The 19,914-nt window shown below is 55.6% G+C and overlaps 1 protein-coding gene and 1 long non-coding RNA gene across 17 annotated transcripts in view; one reads left to right on the top strand and one right to left on the bottom strand.

Moving 5' to 3' along the window:
- The window catches only part of ANK1 (ankyrin 1), a 239,438-nt gene that overhangs the window by 213,312 nt on the left and 6,212 nt on the right, over positions 1-19,914 (top strand). For 5 of the 16 annotated variants that reach the window (XM_027962534.3, XM_027962533.3, XM_042241369.2 and 2 more), the window contains 5 exons: positions 6,628-7,186; positions 10,191-10,428; positions 15,521-15,604; positions 16,506-16,646; positions 16,889-17,002. In XM_027962534.3, the coding sequence (XP_027818335.1) occupies positions 6,628-7,186; positions 10,191-10,428; positions 15,521-15,604; positions 16,506-16,646; positions 16,889-16,987 (1,121 nt within the window). In that variant the 3' untranslated portion in view covers positions 16,988-17,002. Of the gene's footprint in view, positions 1-6,627; positions 7,187-10,190; positions 10,429-14,194; positions 14,577-15,520; positions 15,605-16,505; positions 16,647-16,888; positions 17,003-19,914 lie in introns of those variants that run through there. The other 11 variants (XM_060407159.1, XM_027962535.3, XM_060407160.1 and 8 more) reach the window with 8 other exon arrangements.
- On the bottom strand, positions 15,903-16,890 carry LOC121818069 (uncharacterized). The gene is made up of 2 exons (XR_006058179.2): positions 16,749-16,890; positions 15,903-16,239 (listed from the first exon to the last, which is right to left on the bottom strand). It is a non-coding gene; the product is annotated as an uncharacterized LOC121818069 (long non-coding RNA).

The following is a 19,914-nucleotide window of genomic DNA, read 5'->3' as shown; positions in this document are numbered from 1 at the left end:
ACTTCACTTTCACTTCTCAGTTTCCTGCATTGGAGAAGGAAATGGCAACCTACTCCAATGTTCTTGCCTGGAGAATCCCAGGGACAGGGGAGCCTGGTGGGCTACCGTCTATGGGGTCACACAGAATTGGACACGACTGAAGCAACTTAGCAGCAGCAGCAGCCGCCGCCACTATGGAAAATAGTACGGAGGTTCCTCAAAAAACTAGTTGCCGTGAAATCCTGCAATCCTACTCCTGGGTGTATATCCAAACAAAATTATTATTTGAAGATGCATGCACCCTAATGTTTGCTGAAGCACTATTTACAGTTGTCGAGACATGGAAACAACCTGTCCATCAACAGATGAATGGATAAAGAGGATGCGGTACACATATACAATGGAATATTACTCAGCCACAAAAAAGGATGAAATAATGCCATTTGCAGCAACATGGACGGACCCAGAAATTATCATGCTAAGTGCAGTAAGTCAGACAGAGAAAGACAACTACCATGTCATGTCACTTATGTGTGGACTCTAGAATATGGCACAAATGAACTTATCTGTGAAACAGAAACAGATTCACAGACACAGAGAAAGGACTTGTGGTTGCCAGCGGGGAGGGGAGCTGGGGGAAAGGCAAACTGGGAGTTTGGGATCAGCAAATGCAAGCTATTATGTACAGGATGGATAAGCAACAAGCTCCTACTGTATAGCACAGGGAACTATATTCAATATCCTATGATAAAACAGAATGGCAAAGAATATGAAGAATATATACATATAACTGAATGACTTTGCTGCACAGTGAAAATTAAGACAACATTGTAAATCAACTATACTTCGATAAAACAAATTAATAATAAAAAAAAAAATTCCCACCAAGAAAACTCCAAGCCTAGATGACTTCACTGGCAAATGCTAGCAAACATTAAGGAAGAAATAACTCACTCAGAAAATTTTAAAGGACATAATATTTCCCAGCTCATCCTATGAGGGCCGCTTTACATTTTTGGTCAAAAAGAAAAGGAAAGAAAGAAAGCCATTAAAGAAAAAACTACAGACCGATAAGGAGTGAGCATTTATGCAGAAACTCTAAATTTTAGCAAATCCAAATCCAACGTTATATAAAAGGACAATGCATCATGATCAAGTGGGGTTCATCCAAGGAATGCAAAATAGTTGAATATTCAAAAATAAATCAGCATCTGGTTTTGCATGTAAGGAGCGTGGATGTCACCACACCATGCTGACAACAAGTAAAAAGCTAAACACTTTGAAAAATCAGTAACTCTTCTAGAATCTGTAGAAGTGAGGACTTAGGGCAAATTACTGTCCCCCAAATCGGACAGTCTGATCAGTGAATATGAAGAGTAGCAGTTTACTGGAGCAGAGACCTAAAGGCATCTACAAAAAAACCTGAAGCTAACATTACACTTGATGGTGAAAGACTGAATGCTTTCCTCCCACCTTCAGTAACAAGACAGCCATGCCGGCTCCTCCAGCTGCTGCTTTTTTCCTTTTCTTTTCTAAGTATTTATTTGTTTGGCTGCACCTGGTCTTAGGCCACTCAGGTCTTCAATCTTCCTTGCAGTATGCTGGCTCTCTTAGTTGCAGCATGCGATATCTTGTTCCCTGACCAGGAATGGAACCCCGGCCCCCTGCACTGGGAGTGAGGTGTCTTAGCCACTGGACCAGCAGGGAAGTCCCACTACCCCTGCTTCTGTTCAGCACTGTCCTTGAGGTGCCACTGGTACAATAAGGCAAGTAAGAGAAATAAGAGGCAGCTAGATTGGAGAGGAAGAAATAAACTGTCTTTGTTCACGGACAACGTGATGTATATAAAAATCCGATGGAAGCTAACAAATGAGTTTGGTGAGGTTGCAGGATACAATTTCAGTATATAAAAAAATCAGTTGAATCCTATATACTAGCAGTGGAACAGTACAAACTGAAATTGAAAAAAAGAATAGCCTTTACAATAGCATTGAAAAAATAGAAATACTTGGAGGTGAATCTGATAAAAGATGTAGAAGATATATGCTGAAAACTACAAAACACTGCTGAGAGAAATTAAAGAAGACCTGAGCAAACTCTGGGAGATAGTGGAGGACAGAGGAGCCTGATGTGCTGCAGTCCATGGAGTCACCAAGAGTTGGATACGACTCAGCAACTGAGCAACGACAAATAAATGGAGAGATACACTGTTCTAATGGGTCAGAAGACTCAGTACTGTTGTCAGTTCTCCCTGAAATGATCTAAATATCTGATGCAGCCCAATCAAATCCCAGTAGGCTTTTTTGTAAAAAGTGAACAAAGTTGTTCTAAAATTTATATGGAAAAGACCTAGAACATCCAAAACAACTTTGAAAAAGGACAAAGTTGAAGGATTTACAGTGACTTCAAGAAATAGCAATCCACTCCAGTATTCTCGCCTGGAAAATCCCACGGACACAGGAGCCTGGGGGACTGTAGTCCATAGGGTCACAAAAGAGTCAGACACAACTTGGTGACTGAACAAGATTTATTACAAAGCAACAGTGACCAATGCAGTGTGGTGTTGCCATAAAGACAGATAAGTCAGTGAGTCCAGACATAGAGCCACACATACAGGAACAACTGATATTCAGCAAAGAGAATTCAGTGGATCATTTTTACCACACATCATGCTGGAGCAATTAGACATTTACATGCAGAAATGAACTTTGAGTCATACCTTACATCACATACAAAAATCAAACTAGATCATAGATTAAATGTAAAACCTGAAACTATAAACCTTCCTGATTAAAACATAAGAAAAAAACCAAAACCTTAGAGATCTTGGATAAGGCAAAGCACAGCCCACAAAGAACAAATCAACAAGTTGGACTTCATCAAAAACTTCTGCCCTTCAAAATGCACTACAAAAAATGGAAAAAAAAAAAAACACACAAGCTACTGATTGGAAGAAAGTATTGGCAAATAATCATCTGATATAGGACTTGTATCCACAATATATAAAGAGCTCTCAAAACTCAATAATAAAAAAACAACCCACGCTTTAGAGTGAGCATAAGATTTTAACTTAACCAAGAAGATATACAAATGGCAAACAAGCACACACAAAGATACTCAGCATTATTAGTCATCAGGGAAATACAAATTAAAACTATTCATATAAGGAGCTACACTACACATCTGTAAGGAGAGCTAGAGTGAAAAAGACTCACCATATCAAGTGTTGAGGATGTGGAGAACTTGGGACCCCCATGCACTGCTGGTGGGACTATAAATGGAACACTTGGGAAAAAAACTTTGGTTGTTTCTTTAAAAGTTAAAGATATCCCTACAGTGTGACCTAGTCATTCAGCAAAAACAATGGATGAATTATCAATACATGCAACAACATGGATGAAATTAAGCTGAGTTAAAAAAAAAAAAAACCAGACACAAAGATTCCACACTGTATTCAGCTCCATTCAGATAAAATTCTGGCAAGTGCAACTAATGTACAGTGACCGAAAGCAGATTAGTGGTTACCTGGGGGCAGGGTGGCAGAAGGAAGGACTGCAAAGAAGCCTGAGGAAAACTTTCAGGGAGGATGAACGGCCCCCTCGTCACTGTGCTGATGGTTTGTTTCCTGGGTGTTTCCCTGTGTCTGAAATTATCAGATTACCTACTTTGCTGCTGCTGCTAAGTCGCTTCAGTCGTGTCCGACTCTGTGCAACCCCATAGATGGCAGCCCACCAGGCTCCGTCGTCCCTGGGATTCTCCAGGCAAGAATGCTGGAGTGGGTTGCCATTTTTTTCTCCAATGCATGAAAGTGAAAAGTGAAAGTGAAGTTGCTCAGTCGTGTCCGACTCCTAGCGACCTCATGGACTGCAGCCTTCCAGGCTCCTCTGTCCATGGAATTTTCCAGGCAAGAGTACTGGAGTGGGGTGCCATCGCCTGCTCCAGTTATCTACTTTAAGTGCATGCATTTAGGGCTTCCTCCATGGCTCACAGAGTGATAAAGAGTCCATCTACCAACCTAAGGGACACGGGTTCAATCCCTGGTGCAGGAAGATCCCACATGCCACGGAGCAGCTACGCCCGTGTGCCATAACTACTGAGCCTTTGCTCTACAGCCTGGGAGCCACAATTCCTGAGCGCACATGCCTCACCTGCTGAAGCCTGCACACCCTGAAGCCTGTCCTCCACAATGAACCACCACAATGAGAAGGCCTCACATGGTAACTAGAGAGTAGCCCCCTTCGCCGCAACTAGAGAAAAGCCTGCAGAGCAATGAAGACCCAGCATAGCCAAATAAATTATATATATATGTATATAATGTGCATTTATCATATGCCAACTGCACCTCCATGAAGCTATCTTTAAAATATTGTATTGGCAAAATCTAGAACCACTCTGTGTCCCTTAGGCTAAATCTCGAGTTTCCTCATCTATAAGGTAGGAGTAATATTGTGACAAATGAAAATAACATGTTGGATATACTTTCATGAGAGAGAACTCAATTAGTAATGGTAATAATGGAATAATGCTTTCAAGAATAATAACAAGAAGAAAACTAATTATGTGATTCTTAAACGGCCTGCTCACCTCTCCCTGCAGAGGTTTCTGTGGAGGGTTGGAAGGCCGTGGCCCTGGTTTCCCAGTTCGGTCATAATCTCACACATAATGACTCGGCGTCACTATTGTGGGAAGCTCCGATGCACACGTGTCCCCCACCCTCCGCTTTGTCCCTCCCAGTTTGGCCAGAGCTGGGGGGCTCCCTTGGTCCCTGTCACTGCACAGCCCTCCCGCCAGCTCACACCACCCCCAGATACCATGGTTTCTTCCTCCTTCTCCTAATTTGGGGATGCAAAGCCAAGTAGACGTGTAGGAGTCTTGTAGATCAGGCAGGAGGAAAGCTCCCATGGAAGATGAGAGTCAAGCACGTAGCTCGGTTGCCCGCAGCCTTGCGCACCTGTCCTGGCTAGCCATTGCCGTTTCATGACTTACGGGCGAGGTCATCCGTCCTAGCTCCCATGTCCCTCCCGTATCTGAAGGCTCCGCACAGGGACAGGCTCCTTGTCCTCTGAGTGGACAGTCCCGGGAACCAGCTTGGGAGATCATGGGGCAGATTCAGAGATGGAGAATCCAGGTGAGCTGGAGTCATTGGGAAAACGTGAAAGAAAGAGGAGGAAGAGAACCTGTCACTCTGTGTGTGTGTGTGTGTGTGTGTGTGTGTGTGTGTGCGCGCGCGCACGCGCGCGCGTGCCTATGTGTTTATAGTCCCCAACCCTTTAGCACATAGGGGGCCTGCCATGCAGACAGACCTCAGTATTTTTTGGTGGGAGAAGTGAGGGAGAGAACAGCTGAGCTCTGTCAGAAGTCTAGCAGCTGGAGGGCAGGAGCTGAGGCCCAGCTGGGCATGAGGTGCACCGGTCTGGCCAGGAAGGGGGTGGAAAGCCTGGACACAGTGGAGTGGGCCGAGTGACATCGAGTGGCGGGATGGAGAGTGTGGACATTGTGTTAGGGGCCTCTCTGGGCTGCGGGAAGGGCCCCTGGAGGCCCTGCAGGACAGCCCACCCACGCCGCAGGTCCCTCTGGGCTCTGCCGGATCTTCACAGGTTGTGGGCACAGGCGTGCACCCGGGGCCCCAGACTAGCTGGACCCAGTGGAGAATCTTGGCTTCTAACCCTTCCCCTGCCTGTGGATCAGCACCGGCTCCAAAGCAAGGGCAGTGATTCCTTCCCTCACCTCAGTTAGAGGGCTGAGGCTCCTAACACACACCTATCTCACACTCACGCCTGCACCCCCACAGGATCCTAACATCTCCACACCAGACCCAATCAGGAAACTGTCCGAGGTCAGGGTCCGGGCACGTCCCCAGGGAACAGGCGTGGGACCAGGCTGCGGTCAGGGGCCCGGGCCCTCTGGCTCCCTGCCCACGGGTTCATGGCTGACCCGGCCGGAATAGGCAGACTTCCCAGGGAGCAGTGATGTGCCTGGCACCTCGTGGGCCCTCTGACCCGGCCTCCGGCTGTTAACCCTGGAGGACCCCCCACCCCCCGCCAACCTCAGTGCCACTTTAGACCCTTCCCAGTTCCTGGAATCCATACGCCGCTGCTTGCAGACGGCCGACCCCATCCCAAACCTCCTTGGGGTTTCCGGTTTGGCCACCGCGACGAGGTCTGCGGATGCTCTCTGTGCTCGCCAGACGGCCCCTGGCGAGGGCACAGTCACCCACAGTGGCTCTGGGGTTGCACCCCTCCCTTGGAGGTGCCTCCCTAACAGAGGCCCCCCCCTGCCCAGAGCTGTGCCCAGGGGACGTGGGTGCAACGAGAGAGCAGCCCCTCCTTCCGCAAGGCTGTCAGAAGGCTCGGGCTCAAGCCTTTGGATCAAGGCTTCTTGATCCTGCTCTGGACTCGGAAGAGCAAGCGTTCCATCCTCTTCTCTTGGCGTCCAGCCTCCACCTCCAGCTTGCCCTGCGCCCCGCGCCCCAGAGCCTTGTCCTCTTGCCCACGTGCCTGGGCAGCAGCCACAAGGCTTGGGCAGCCCCGCCCTGGAATGCGCATGCCCGATCGTGGCCGAGCCTGTGCGCGAGTGAGTGGCCCTGCACGTGCGCGCGCGTGACGGAGGGCGCAGCTGGAGCATGTCGTCCTCTGTCTGCCCATCCAGGTTACTCGTCGCTGCAGGACGAGCTGCTGTCCCCCGCCTCCCTGCACTACGCGCTCCCCTCTCCGCTGCGCGCAGACCAGTACTGGAACGAGGTGGCCGTCCTAGACGCCATCCCCTTGGCGGGCACGGAGCATGACGCCCTGCTGGAGATGTCTGACATGCAGGTGTGGTCCGCGGGCCTCACGCCCTCGCTGGTCACTGCTGAGGACTCCTCTCTGGAGTGCAGCAAGGCCGAGGACTCGGACGCCACCGGGCACGAGTGGAAGCTGGAGGGGGCACTCTCCGAGGGACCCCGGGGCCCCACCTTGGGCTCTCTGGACCTCGTGGAGGACGACACGGTGGATTCAGATGCCACAAATGGCCTTATCGATTTGCTTGACCAGGAGGAAGGTCAGAGGTCAGAAGAGAAGCTGCCAGGTCATGAGAGGCAGGAGGACTCGACAAGTGCAGGGCAGGACTCAGAGCGTGAAGTGTCTCTTGTTTCAGGCCAGCAGAGGGTACATGCCCGCGTCTCAGAAACCCCCACAGTGAGTTGGGCGACGGACTCAAGCCAGGACAGGTAAGGGCAAGCGCTGGGCTGCCGGGCGGGGTGCCTTTTGCTGTCCCGGGCTTCCGGCGGGGGGGGGGGTCCTGTGCCTGGCAGTGAGTAAGGGGGGACTTTTATATGCTGCTGCCCCCAAAACCTTGTGTGCCAAACGCCCTGGAGGAAATAATTCAGTAAGGTGCCAGCTTGCCCCTGTGCCTCCCAGCCGGCACGCAGGCCTCTGTGCTGTGATAAAGACTGGAGCTGCGTCTGCAAAGGCCAGTCCTTCCCCGAACCACCCACCCCCCAACTCCTGTGCAGCCCCCAGGAGAGAGGCTGGGGGTGTTGGGATGGGGAAAGCGATTGTCAGGCTAGGACAAGCCACGGCCCTGGCAGTACAGCAGAGCTGGGGGCCCTGGGCCCCGGTCACTGCTGTGTTGATTGTTGAAAGCAAACCATAATTGGAAACCTGGAAGCTCCAGGGCCCAGGCAAGCGGGTGGGGAGTCACAGGGCCTGCATGTGACGGAGCTGATAAGGCTGCCCTTTCTAGTTATGCCTCTCTGGAGGAGTGAGGCCAGTTGGACTTATCTGGGCGGGACAAAGCTTCAGCCGTTGAAGATGGTTCCTCTCCTGGGTAGCTCCTGGCCACGCTTCCCGCCGTGAGCAGGCCTGGGACTCAACCAGGCTGGCAGTGCAGGCGGAAGGGCCTCATGCACCTCGGTGGACACAGAGTGTCCAGGCCACGTCCATGCAATGGAGAGCCCGCTGCACCCTGGCGCTTGGCCTAAGTGCAGAGGGGTCTTAGGGCGAGAGCAAGACAGACCGACAGACGAGTGACAGGTATCACCGTGGCCTCTGGGGCTGGCCCAGGAAGGGCGTGGCCAAGGCCCTCTCCTCCCTGTTGCTTTGCTCCTCAGTTTCCCCAAAGCACATGGTTCTTGTGCTCCCGGGAGGCTGCGGCCACCCCTGTGGAGCTCAGGTCCGGCCGGACCATGGGAAACCTGCTCCCCTTTCCCCTTCCCACCCGTGTGCCCCTCCCAGAAGCCCTGGCAGATGGCACCTCCCCAGGGAGCAGCTGCTCAGTGTGGCCCCATCCCCCAGCAGGACGGCAAACAAGGCCATATAGGAGACAGGATAGCCGGGATTCATTCAGTGCCCCAGACGAACCCTTTGATTCTTGAGGAAAATTGGGCAGGCTGAGCAGTGAGGATCCAAGGTGAAACTGGGCCTCCTAAGCACCTGCAGTGGCCCTTTGCTCAACAAGCATGGATTGGATGCCCATGTGTGCTGGCCACGGCACCGCTGTGACAGCAGCGTCCCTAGACAGGGACCAGGGGCCTGGCGGCCAAGCCTCAGAGCATGACCGGCGGGCTCTGTGACCTGGGCCAGCCCTCCCATGGGGACAGATGGATTTCATTCATTCACCCGACAGTGTGTATTGAGGCCAGCTGTGTGCCAGGCCCCTGTGCAGATGCCTCCAAGCCAGGGTTGTGGCCTTAAGCAAAACACTGTCCCCACCCGCAAGACATTTATGTTCTTGTGCAGCGGTCCCCAACCTTTTCTGGCACCAAGGACCGATTTCGTGGAAGACAGTTTTTCCATGAAGTGGGGGCGGGGGGATGGTTTGGGGATGATTCAAGTGCATTGCATTTACTGAGCCCTTTATTTCTATTCTGATTACATCAGCTCCACCTCAGATCATCGGGCACTGGATCCTGGAGGTGGGGGACCCCTGTTTTGGGGGGGAGAAGCTGACAATAAAGTTAAAGTAAACGGAATGGAAACTAATTTTAAAAAAGAAATGCTCATTAGTGCCAAGTGCTGAAAAGAAAAAATAAAGCAGGAAAGGAAAAGAAACAAGAAAACAGGAAAGGGGAAGGTTGGAATTATAGAGAAGGTGGCCAGGGACGCCTGAGAGTGACTCAGAGGAGGACGTAAAGGAATTCAGGTGACAAGCCCTGTGAGCATCTGAGCAGAGGTGCCCTCAGAGGCTCTGTTGGTGCAAAGGCCTTGGAACAGAGCACACCCACTGCACTCCAGGGACAGCGAGGAGCTGGCTGCGCCCAGAGCAGGGTGATCAGGGACTGTGGTGCTTCTTGGGTGGGATGGAGAACCATCAGAGGATTTTGAGCAGAGATCCAAGGTGATCGGGCCACAGCCAGATACGGCCAGGAGTAGAGGCAGAGAGACGAGCTGCAGGAAAGAGTCCACAGTGACGTGGACCCAGATGGTTGGCTGGGAGTAGTCATGCTCAAGATGTATTTTTGGAAGTGAAATCCCAAGGATTTGCTGGCAAATAAGATGTAGCAATTGAGAGAAAGAGGGGGTGTCCCAGAGGACACGGGTGAGCTTGAGCTGACACTTGAAGGACCCAGGGTGCTGGAACAGGCATGAGGAAGAGCCCCTCAGTGAAGAGTTGAGCCCCCGAGATGCCCATCAGAGACCTTCAGGGCAGGTGTCGAGGAGGCTCTCGGACACACAGGCCTGCAGCTCAGGGAAGAGCTGCTGGGGACCCGCCGGTGGGCTTAAAGCCACGGGTTGAATGACCTCACCTGGGAAGCGGGTGTAGACAGGGAGAGAGGTCTGAGAACTGAGCCTGGGCCCTTCCAGGGTCAGATGCCAGGGAAGTTAGGAGGAGACACAGAGGACACTGAGAAGGGACAGCCAGCGAGGAAGGGAGGAGCAGGCACGTGTGTTCCTGAGGCTGCGGGAGAGCCTGCTTCGAGGGGCAGGGGGGGTCTTCTCACCAGCTGAGCCCTGACGTGAGGACTGTGGGGTGGGAGCAACATGGGGGGGCTGGATGGCGGGTAAGGGGACCCCCAATGACCAGGCCATCTCAGGGCCGCAGGAGCGGAGCTGTCCACTCAGAGGACAGGGCCCAGCGGCACTGGCATCCGCGTCTCTCTGGATGGGGCAAATGCTGTGTGATGGTTCATGCCCTCCCAGCCTCCAGAGTGCAGGGCAGGCTCTGGACGGGGAGGACCCCCGAGAGAGGTGGCTGGGGGTGACCGGTGTCCTCGGTCTCTTCCTGGGGGCCAGGGTGCACGACTGGGATGCGGAAGGCTCTATCGTCTCCTACCTGCAAGAGGCTGCACATGGCTCCCCGCCAGAGGAGGCCCCGCTGGGCCCACACTCATTCCAGAGAACGGTCAGCGGCTCGCCGGAGCTCGAGGAGGGCCCAGGGCCTGTGGCTGAGCAGTCCGAGGTTGGCAGGGAGCGGAGACCACCTGGCCCCCAAGAGTGGACGCAGGAGGCTGGCGGCACCTTCTCCCTCCAGGTAAAGGTGGGCGCCCTCAGGCAGGGCGGAGGACCAGGCCCCTGGCATCTGCTCACTCTCTCAGACCCCTGCTGGGAGTGGTTTCTCTATAAAGGTTGGGGCGGTGGCTTCTCTTTCTGTCTGCCCACCTGTCGGCCTCTGTGACCCCTCTGAGGGCGGGGAGGGGCTCTCCTTGATGGGGGTCCAGAGACTCCCAAGCACACCTATGATGCCCCCTTCCTGCTCCCCACTGCCGGCCGCTCTTCATATGCCCAAGGTGGTCACAGGATCAGAGGGGGGCTCTGTAGCTGATGTTCAGTTGCTAAGTTGTGTCTGACTGTTTGCAACCCCATGTACTGCGGCACTCCAGGCTTCCCTGTCCTTCACTATCTCCCCCAGAGCTTGCTCAAGCTCATGTCCATTGAGTTGGTGGTGCCATCCAACCATCTCATCCTCTGTCGCCCCCTTCTCCTCTTGCCTTCTATCTTTCCCAGCATCAGGGTCTTTGGAGGGCTGGTTTTGTTTGTTTTCTTTTTCCGTCATGTTTTAGGAAGAAGGGCTTAGAACCCAGAGGCCTGGCCGCTGGCTGATTTGGGTCTTACCCAGTCTTTGGGGCCAATAACCAGCTACTCTCCTCCAGGCCCCTGGGTCCCCTTGTGTAAATGGGGTAGAGAAAGGATTGTCGCCAGGATTCCCTGGGGTGTCTATGCCCACGCAGGTGGATCCCCATAGGGACAGGCTGGGACGGGGGGCAACCCGCGCACAGGCTGTGGCCTCCACCCTCCCTTCAGTTCAGTTCAGTTCAGTTGCTCAGTCTTGTCCCGCTACTTACTTTATTTATTCTGTTTTGTCTTGACTCCTCCCCATTTCTGTGGACATCTGTTTCAATGTGTTTTTTGAAACTTTTTTGTATTGTGAAAAATTACAAATAGATACAAAACCAGATAGGATAGCCTATTAGGTTCCAGCACACACACACTTCCCCCTGACATAATCTTGAAACTAATCCCAGATGTCATGATCTTGCACTGCGTGCTCAGTCGCTTCAGTCATGTTTGACTCTTCAACCCCATGGATCATAGCCCACCAGGCTCCTGTGTCCATGGGATTCTCCAGGCAAGAATACTGGAGTGGGTTGCCATGCCCTCCTCCAGGGGGTCTTCCCAACCCAGGGATGGAGCCCAGGTCTCCTGCATTGCGGGTGGATTCTTCACCCTCTGAGCCACCAGGGAAGCCCACGAATACTGGAATGGGTTGCCATGCCCTCCTCCAGGCTTCCCAACCCAGGGATCCATCCCCCCTCTCTCACATCTGCATCTGCAGGCGGGTTCTCTACCACTAGTGCCGCTTGGGAAGCCCGTTATGATCTTGACATAATTTAAAAAAATAATAATTTTATTCATTTGTTTACTTTTGGCTGTGCCGGGTCTTTGTTGGCGCGGGCTTTTCACTGGCTGCAATGAGCGGGGACCGCTCTTCCTTGCGGTGGCGTCTCCTGCTGCTGAGCGCGGGCCGTAGGCATGTGGGCTTCAGTCGTTGCCGCTCACGGGCTCACGGGCCCTGAAGCTCGGGCTTAGTCTTTGCGGCGCACGGGGTTTAGTTGCTCCGCGGCACGTGGCGTCTTCCCGAACCAGGGATTGAACCCGTAGCCCCTGAACTGGCAGGTGCCTTCTTATCCACAGAGCCACCAGGGAAGTCCTCGACATCGTGTTAGTTTGCGTTTGTATGAAGTGCGAGTCACTGCTCTGTAACCGCGTATACTTGCAGCACGTGCAGAGCGGGTGCACCACGCCTCCCCGTCCCTCGTCTTCCGTGTGCGCATGTCCTCTTCCGCCCTCCCCTTCACTGCCGGCTTCTCCCCTCGCCCCTGTCCCAGCCCGAGCCTGGCAGGCGCCTCTGAGGACCCCAGGACCAGGCGGGCTCCGCCATGGCCGGGGCTGCTGGCTGCCAAGAGGTGCCAGGAATTAAACAGGGTTTTATTTAGAAGGCGTCCCTGCCAAGGACACGCCTCCGGTGGCCGGGCCGCTGCGCCCGTTTGTAACCCCAGGCCACCCCGGGCGTTCTTGGTGGTCGGACTGCACCCGCTTCTGCGACTCCTGATCATGCGCACTTGTCCCAAAGCACCAGGCCCACCCCCCCAACCCTGGGTCTGTGCCCCCCACCCCACCGCGAGTCCTGGGAACGACACCGCACAGGAGCCTGTCTGTGCTTGGCTTCGTGGGGCGGGGGAGGACTAGAGAGAAGGCAAAATCCTGGAGAAGCAAGCCCTCCAGGGTCATTGTGCCCAGCTGCCTCGTTTACAGATGAGGAAACTGAGTCCCAGGAGGCCTGGCGCCAGGGCAGGGAGAGTCCCAGACCTCCCTGTCCGGGTTCCAGGAGCGGGCAGGGCCGGTGCCTCCCGGTCTAGGGCGGATGGGAGGGTGGGCGAACTGTCTCTTCGCGGTCTCCTGGGGCCCCGGGGGCTGATTGATCGAGAGGCCTGTTTAAGGTGACAGCGTGCAGAGCACCTGTTGACTGGTATTTCAGTGAGCCTCAAAGCACAGTGGGGACTGGGGGTGGGGTGGTGACTGTAACTAGGGACCTCAACCTGGAAGGCAGCCAGCCCCTCTCTTCGGCACGGTGGGCAGCATCTGACCTTGGGCTCCTGGCCCAGGCTCAGACCCAGGGCTCCGGGGCCCCCTGCATGCGCCATGTCTGCGTCCCCAGTGCTCCTGTGTTGCGATGAGACAAGTCATTAACCTCTCTGTGCATCAGCTGCCCTTGTGTGACATGGGAACACCAGAGACACGATGGTGTTAATCCGAGTTGATGTGTAAAAGGGTATGCAGAGTCCCCTGGGCAGCAGGCCGTGTGGGGTGAGGGCCGGCACGGTCCCTAGCGGTGGGTGAGCTCACAACCCACCCTCATCTTGACGGCTGGAGAAACCGAGGCCCAGACGAGCGTCCCCCCATTCCCAGCCACCCTGCTAGGCCTCCAGCCCACCCCGCTAGACTTCTGCAGGGTCGGGGTGCCAGTCCTGATCCAGGTTCTTCCCTCCACGCCCGCTGCTGCCCAGAGAGGAGCAGCCCCATCTTGGAAACGGGACTCCTTTGAGCCTCAGGTGCTGGGCTGCCTTGGGGAGCCAGGCCTGCAGAGGTGAGTTGCGGGTGCCTGGTTCCTGACCCTGGCGCTGCCAGCCCCGCCCGGGGAAGAGCTGTGACGGAGAGGCCTTAAATAGACACAGCCAGGACTCACTTGCATTTAGGATGACTGAGCTGCCTAAGGCAGGGCAGGGGGCCGACGAGGGCCGCGGGGCTCATGAAATCACACGGGCTCCCAAGGTCCCTTCCACCAGTGCTGGACGCCTGTGCTCCTGGGGCTGACCACTCACCCCGGGGGGGGTGCTGTTTTTGAAACAAACCCACCACCCTCCAGGGTGTTAGCTGGCTCCACCCCATGAGCGAGTGGACATCCCTGTGGTCCTGGCGGTAGCCGCCTAGGACACACACCAGGAACCGCATTCTGCAGATGTCTGATTTTTTTTCCCGAGTCCTGAAGGGGACCCTTTTCCTGGGCACGGCTAAAGCTGCCTCTGGCTGGCACAGGGGCGGGCTCTCAGTGGTGAGGGTGGGGGTGGCGTTGCTCACAACGCCCTTTAACACGCAGGTCTGGTGCCCGGGACGCGCACACCTGCCGGCTTCCCTCTGGCCTCGCCAGACAGCCCGGGGCAGCTGGCTCGGGAGCTAGAATTACTGGGGCCTGACGTCAGCCAGGCCGGGGGCAGAGGCGGGCGCTCAGCCGGGCGGGCACTCGGGCGGCAGTTCCACTGTGGGGGCCCTGCAGCCTCCCGTGCACGGGGGAGAATGGAGCGGGTCCCGGGGGGCCTCCAGAGTCCCCGGGGAGAATGAGTGGCTGGCCCCACCACCCTGGCTCCGCAGGCCCTGGAGGCCTGGGCTGGTGAGCAGTCAAGGATGTGGACCTTCATCACCCAGCTCCTGGTCACCCTGGTGCTGCTGGGCTTCTTCCTGGTCAGCTGCCAGAATGTGGCGCACATCGTCCGGGGCTCCCTGGGCTTCGTGCTCAAGCACGTCCACCAGGAGCTGGACAAGGAGCTGGGGGAGAGTGAGGGGCTGAGTGACGACGAGGAGACCATCTCCACCAGGGTGGTCCGGCGCCGGGTCCTCCTGAAGGTAACCCAGGGTGGGGTTGGGGGCACGAGGGGTGCCAGACCAGATGCCCCGCAGGAAGAGAGGTCGCGCAGCCTGGCTGGGGGGCGCTGGGGATGTGCAGGCCGGAGCTGGGTGGCACTTCCCCGCCCTCCCCAACCCCCGTCCCTCACGATGGCTGAGAAGGCTCCGCTTTGTGACTCAGGAAGCTGGCCCTCCTCCTGCTTCTGTCCACAACCAGCTCAGGGAGGCAGCAAGACCCCACACCTCGGGGCGCAAGCGTCTGTGGCTGGGGCGTTCTTCCCCTTAATGTGCCATCTGAATAGATGTCAGGCTTTCCCTCCCTCTCCTGGGAGTTCCTCCGTCAACCTGTTTTGCCCACTCCAGGGCATGATGGCAGGGATCTGTCACTCAGCACTCCCGTGAGCCTGGGCTCCCCTCCTGACCTCAGGCCCAGGGCCCCCCCCGGTGCCCCCCCCCCCCCCGCCTCAACGTGGAGCAGCCGCTGGTCAGTCCAGCTCACTTCTTGCTGAGCTTCGGTTTCCTGCCAGGGTGGGGTCTTATCAGATTCTCGCTGCTGCTGCTACTGCTAACTTATTTCCTTATTGGGCTTCCCTGATGGCTCAGTGGGTAAAGAATCCGCCTGCAATGCAGGAGACCCATGTTCAATTCCTGGTTTGGGAAGATCCGCTGGAGAAGGGATAGGCTACCCATTCCAGCATTCTTGAGCTTCTCTCGTGTGGCTCAGCTGGTAAAGACTCTGCCCGCAATGCGGGAGACCCAGGTTCGATCCCTGGGTTGGGAAGATCCCCTGGAGAAGGGAACGGTTACCCACTCCAGTATAGCCTGGAGAACTCCATGGACTGTATAGTCTACATCGGACGCGACGGAGGAACTTTCGCTTCCCCTTTCTTTCCATCTCATCCCCCCTTATCCATCTCGAGTTTTCTCCCTTCCTCTGATTCCAGGGGAATGAGCTTCAGAATATTCCAGGGGAGCAGGTGACGGAGGAGCATTTCACGGATGAGCAGGGCAACGTCGTCACCAAGAAGGTGGGTGCGGAGTCCCTCCTGAGCCAGGCAGAGGGCTTTGGGCTCACCCTCAGCTTCTTGCTGCCACCCGGCTCAGATGGGATGGTTTGGGTACCTGCCACAGTTCCAGACATGGTGGTCCTTACTTTGCCTGATACAGCCTGAGCTCAGCTGGGGCGGCTGTGTTCCAGAAGGATGGGGCCCTGTGGATACAGCCCAAACCTAGTCCTGTGACACCTGGCCCTGAAAACAGCTGTGTGACAGTAGTGTTGGGGTCCCCACGGAGCTTCCTGAGATAAAAAGGATGTGAGAACGCACAGAGTTGGCCGAAAGTTTACACCAGGAGCCATCATTTTGCCGGACAGGGGCTGTGCTGGCTGAGAATGACCGGTGTGGCTCCAGGGCACACACTTGGCCAGAGCAGGGCCTGGTCTTTCCTTTCGCACAAGGAGCTTCATGCTTATGAGTATTCTCACCTTCCCACTCCTTGCACACGGTCGGTGCAGAGCAGACAGTCATTGGCGTATTCAGATGTGTGACTAGGGAGCAGACAGTCGAAGAGACAGACACGCCCTCCCCATCAGGGGCTCACTGTAGTGCAGGGAAGACAGTGTAAACGTCCGTCACACACCAGCAGGCAGAATGGACCCCTTGGGCTAGAGATGGAAGTCACAGCATCAGACCCACTTGTCCCTGAGCCCCGCTGAGACCCCCCACAAATTCCAGGCCTTCTGAGACCCCCCAGTGCAGGCTCCACACCCAACCAGGGGGATCAGAGGCCGCCCCTGACCTTGACCACAGGGAAGGGTGCCTGGGGCCACAGCCCTCGCCCACCGCACCGCCCCCTGGGACCTGCCCCCTTTCAAGCTTTTCCTCGACGGCTTCCCCAAGCCCCCTCCTGCCCTCCCTCTCATTTTTCCAGATCATTCGCAAAGTCGTTCGCCAGATAGACCCGTCCGGAGCCGATGACACCCAGGAGCTCGAGGAGGTGATTTCCAGGGGGCCCCCGGAGGACCCTAGTGAGATGGAGGCGGACGTTGATTCCTTTATGACTCACGCCAAGGTACTGCCGGGGCCGCGGCCTCCCAGGCCCTCACCCTTCCAAGGGGCCGGCCCGTGACCTCCGCTGCCCCCTGCGCCAGCCCGCCTGGGGCTCTCCTCTTACCTGTCTGCCGGCTCCCCCTCGAGGCTCCTGGCACTGGTGGCCCCTCTCCCGCCGCCTCTGTAGGGTGTCTGTCCTCTCTGGCCTTCCCGCCGTCTCTCTGTGTGATCTGTCCTGCCTTCTGTCTGAACTGCTGTCTCCAGGTGGAGCAGAGAGGAAGTGGCCTGCAGCTGGACCTGATAGAGGGCAGGAAGGGGGCTCAGATAGTGAAGCGGGCCAGCCTCAAAAGGGGGAAGCAGTGATCTCCAGCCCCTCCTGTGGAATGGCCTCTTTGGAGGTAACACAGGCATCGGTCTTGTCTGCATGGCCCGGTCTCCCGCTGACCCCACCCCCAACCTCCGCCACGCCGCTCACTTCGCATCCCCATCCTTCCGCCAACTCCCGCCTCTCCCAGCATGAAGTGGGAGGACCAGGCATCGCTGTGGTCTCCAAGCTCAGACTCCCGCTTACTAACAGTGCCCTCTGAGCTGTTTCCTCCCCCGAGAGAACCGTCACAGCCTCTGCTGACCCGTTCCTCGGGAGTGCAAAAACAGACGCAGGACACATGCTTCCCTGAGTGAGAAGCACAGGGTGCATCTCCGCAGGATCGTTATCCTGGAAGCCCAGCCCAGCAAGGGAGCCTGGGTGGGCGGGGGGCAGGGCCTCGGAGGGCGCACTGCGGTCCGCTAGCTGTGAGGTTTCAGTGCACCTGCCCAGGAAGATTGGGGAGAGGCCTGGAACCCATCTGTGCCTTGAACCGGGAATCCAAGGCTTCCATCCTCCTTGGTGTTTCCTGAAGTATGTGACTCCCTGGCTTTCTAGGAAGAGGCAAAGTTAACAACAGGAGACTGTAGGGGCGACGGTGGCTGGGGGCGGGGGGTGCCTGGGTGTGATGTGAAGTGCAGGAGGGAGGAGGCCGTGAAGACGTCGCGAAAGCTCTCCAGTGGGCTGAGCAGTGCTGGGTGGGGGCGGTGGGGGCGGGGGGGCTTCAAGGCCAGCTTGGACCTGCGTCCTCCCTGACGGGTCCTGTACTGAGCTGCCCCGAGGCCCTTCGCTGTGCCCAGCTCGGGTCAGCTCAGTACCGGGCGCGTCGGGGTGGGAGTCGGCCGGAAGCAGGAAGCACGTGGCCCCGGTGCCCACGCGCGCACAGGGTTGTTGTCACTTACACCCCCAGGGCCTGGCTCTGGGCCCGCGGCCAGCAGGCTCTCTTTCTGCACTCGGCAAAAAAAAAAAAACAAACACGCAGGGCTGCTGTCTCCCGAGCCCCCAGAAGTGCTGACTCTGGGCTTCCCTCAGCACTTGGGGGAAAAAAAAGTCTGGCCCATCCAGTCATAGGATAAAATTAGACCTGACTTCTCAGCAGCTTAAGGAGGTCACCGCATTAACCCCCACACTGCCAGGGTCCCAGTGGGCTGCTGGTTTAGAGCATCAGCTGTGGTCAGTCCTGGAAATGATCCAGAGGTGCGGATACTTTGTGAAAGCACAGTGGAAGGCAGAGGACACTCTTGGGCCTTATTTCGCGTAGGGCAGCGACTTTTGGCTCGGGTTCTGCTGATGTTCCTGAACAGGAGACAGGTGGCCTAGACTGCAGGCAAGGGGAAGGACGGAACCTAGACATTTGGAAATTTTTTTCTGTAGATCTGCAAAGTGGCTGAACCCCGCCACACACACACACACACACACACACGCACGCACGCACGCACGCACGCGTGCGCGCGCAAGATGCAGGTCCAAGACCATCGGGTGTGGGTGGTGGGGTGCAGAGCGGCCAGGCTACCGCCTAGGGCTGAGGCTTCTGCCAGGAAGAGGCCAGGGAAGTGTGCAGTGCTGGGGCCAGCGTGGAGGAGGCTCCTGTCTGGTCCCAAGAACCCAGGGGACAGCCTGCAATGCTCTAACCCCTGAGCAAGACAGACTGCAGACAAGATGGGGAAGGGGCTGAAGGCTCTCAGTCCTTCATGCTTTGCTGCCTGCCACTTGCGAGCTTGCACAGGCCCCCAGGGTTCATGGATTCCAAATAATTGCTAACTTGCACAGTCGCCTACTAACTACAGTTCATTGTAACCCCCAAACCCAGCATGCCCAGCGCTTCCCTCCCGGGGCCTTTCAGGGATGTGCAAGGGGTGAAACCCTGAGTCCCCTGCGGGCCCCCCCAGTGGAGGTCAAACAAAGCGACCATCTCTCTGTCCCTCTTTCAGATCACACTCAGATCCAGTGTCTTTTTGGTGTCTATTTTGTGCCACCTTTTTATAATTTTTTTTGCATCTTTGTGCTCTTGGTGGGTGATTTTGCCGTTATAAATGGTCCTGCCATCTAGTGTCGCTAAGAGCAGCAGGGCTGTGATGGACCGAGTGGAGAAAATCCGTGTGTTAGATGAGCTTCATTCAGTCATGAGTTAAAGCTCTGCAGGACACGAGTTCAGTATTAATAATGCAACAATATCCAGTTGACCCTTGAACAACTTGGGACTTAGGGGGCACTGACCCTCCAGGCAGTTAAAAATCTCAGCACTGCTCTGTCTGCCTAAAAAAATAAAGGCTTTGATGAATGACTCACCCCCAGGGCAAGAAGCTGGAACAGTCTGGATAGAATCCTGGGTTCAAACCCTCATTCTTTCAACTCTACGTGCTGTGATCTGTAATCCAATACGAACTTGACCCCACCCTCAGTTCATTTAAAGATCCTGTGAAATGAAAATGCAAGTACTGTATTTATTGAAAAAGAAAGCCAATGTATAAGTGGGTCTGTGCAGTTCAAACCCATATTGTTCAAGGGTCAGTGGTACATTAAATATGTTGTCTTTGATCAGAAATACACAGGGTTGTGTGTTCATAGGTTGAAAAACATGTCATGACCAGAGGCTGGCAGGAACCCTGAGCAGCACTTTGCTGGGGATCAGTGGTCCAGGCCTGGCTAATTCAAGGGTCCTGGCGACTGGAGAGAACATGCCCCCTGCAGACAATGAGAACTAACTGTTTGAGAGAGAGTGGAAGCTGGGCAGGGGTCCAGGGTCCGGGCCTGGCTCCTCCTGCTTCTCAAGCTTCCGTCTCCTACGGGGAGGATGAAATTACTCCCTCTGAATGCTTGTCACTCCGATGCTGTTGTTGTTCAGCCACTAAGTTGTGTCTGACTCTTTGCAACCCCGTGGACTATATAGCCCAGCAGGCTTCTCTGTCCATGGGATTTCCCAGGC

This window comes from Ovis aries, chromosome 26 (assembly GCF_016772045.2).
Source record: "Ovis aries strain OAR_USU_Benz2616 breed Rambouillet chromosome 26, ARS-UI_Ramb_v3.0, whole genome shotgun sequence".
NCBI lineage: Eukaryota > Metazoa > Chordata > Mammalia > Artiodactyla > Bovidae > Ovis > Ovis aries.
This window is presented reverse-complemented; position numbering and strand designations above follow the sequence as displayed.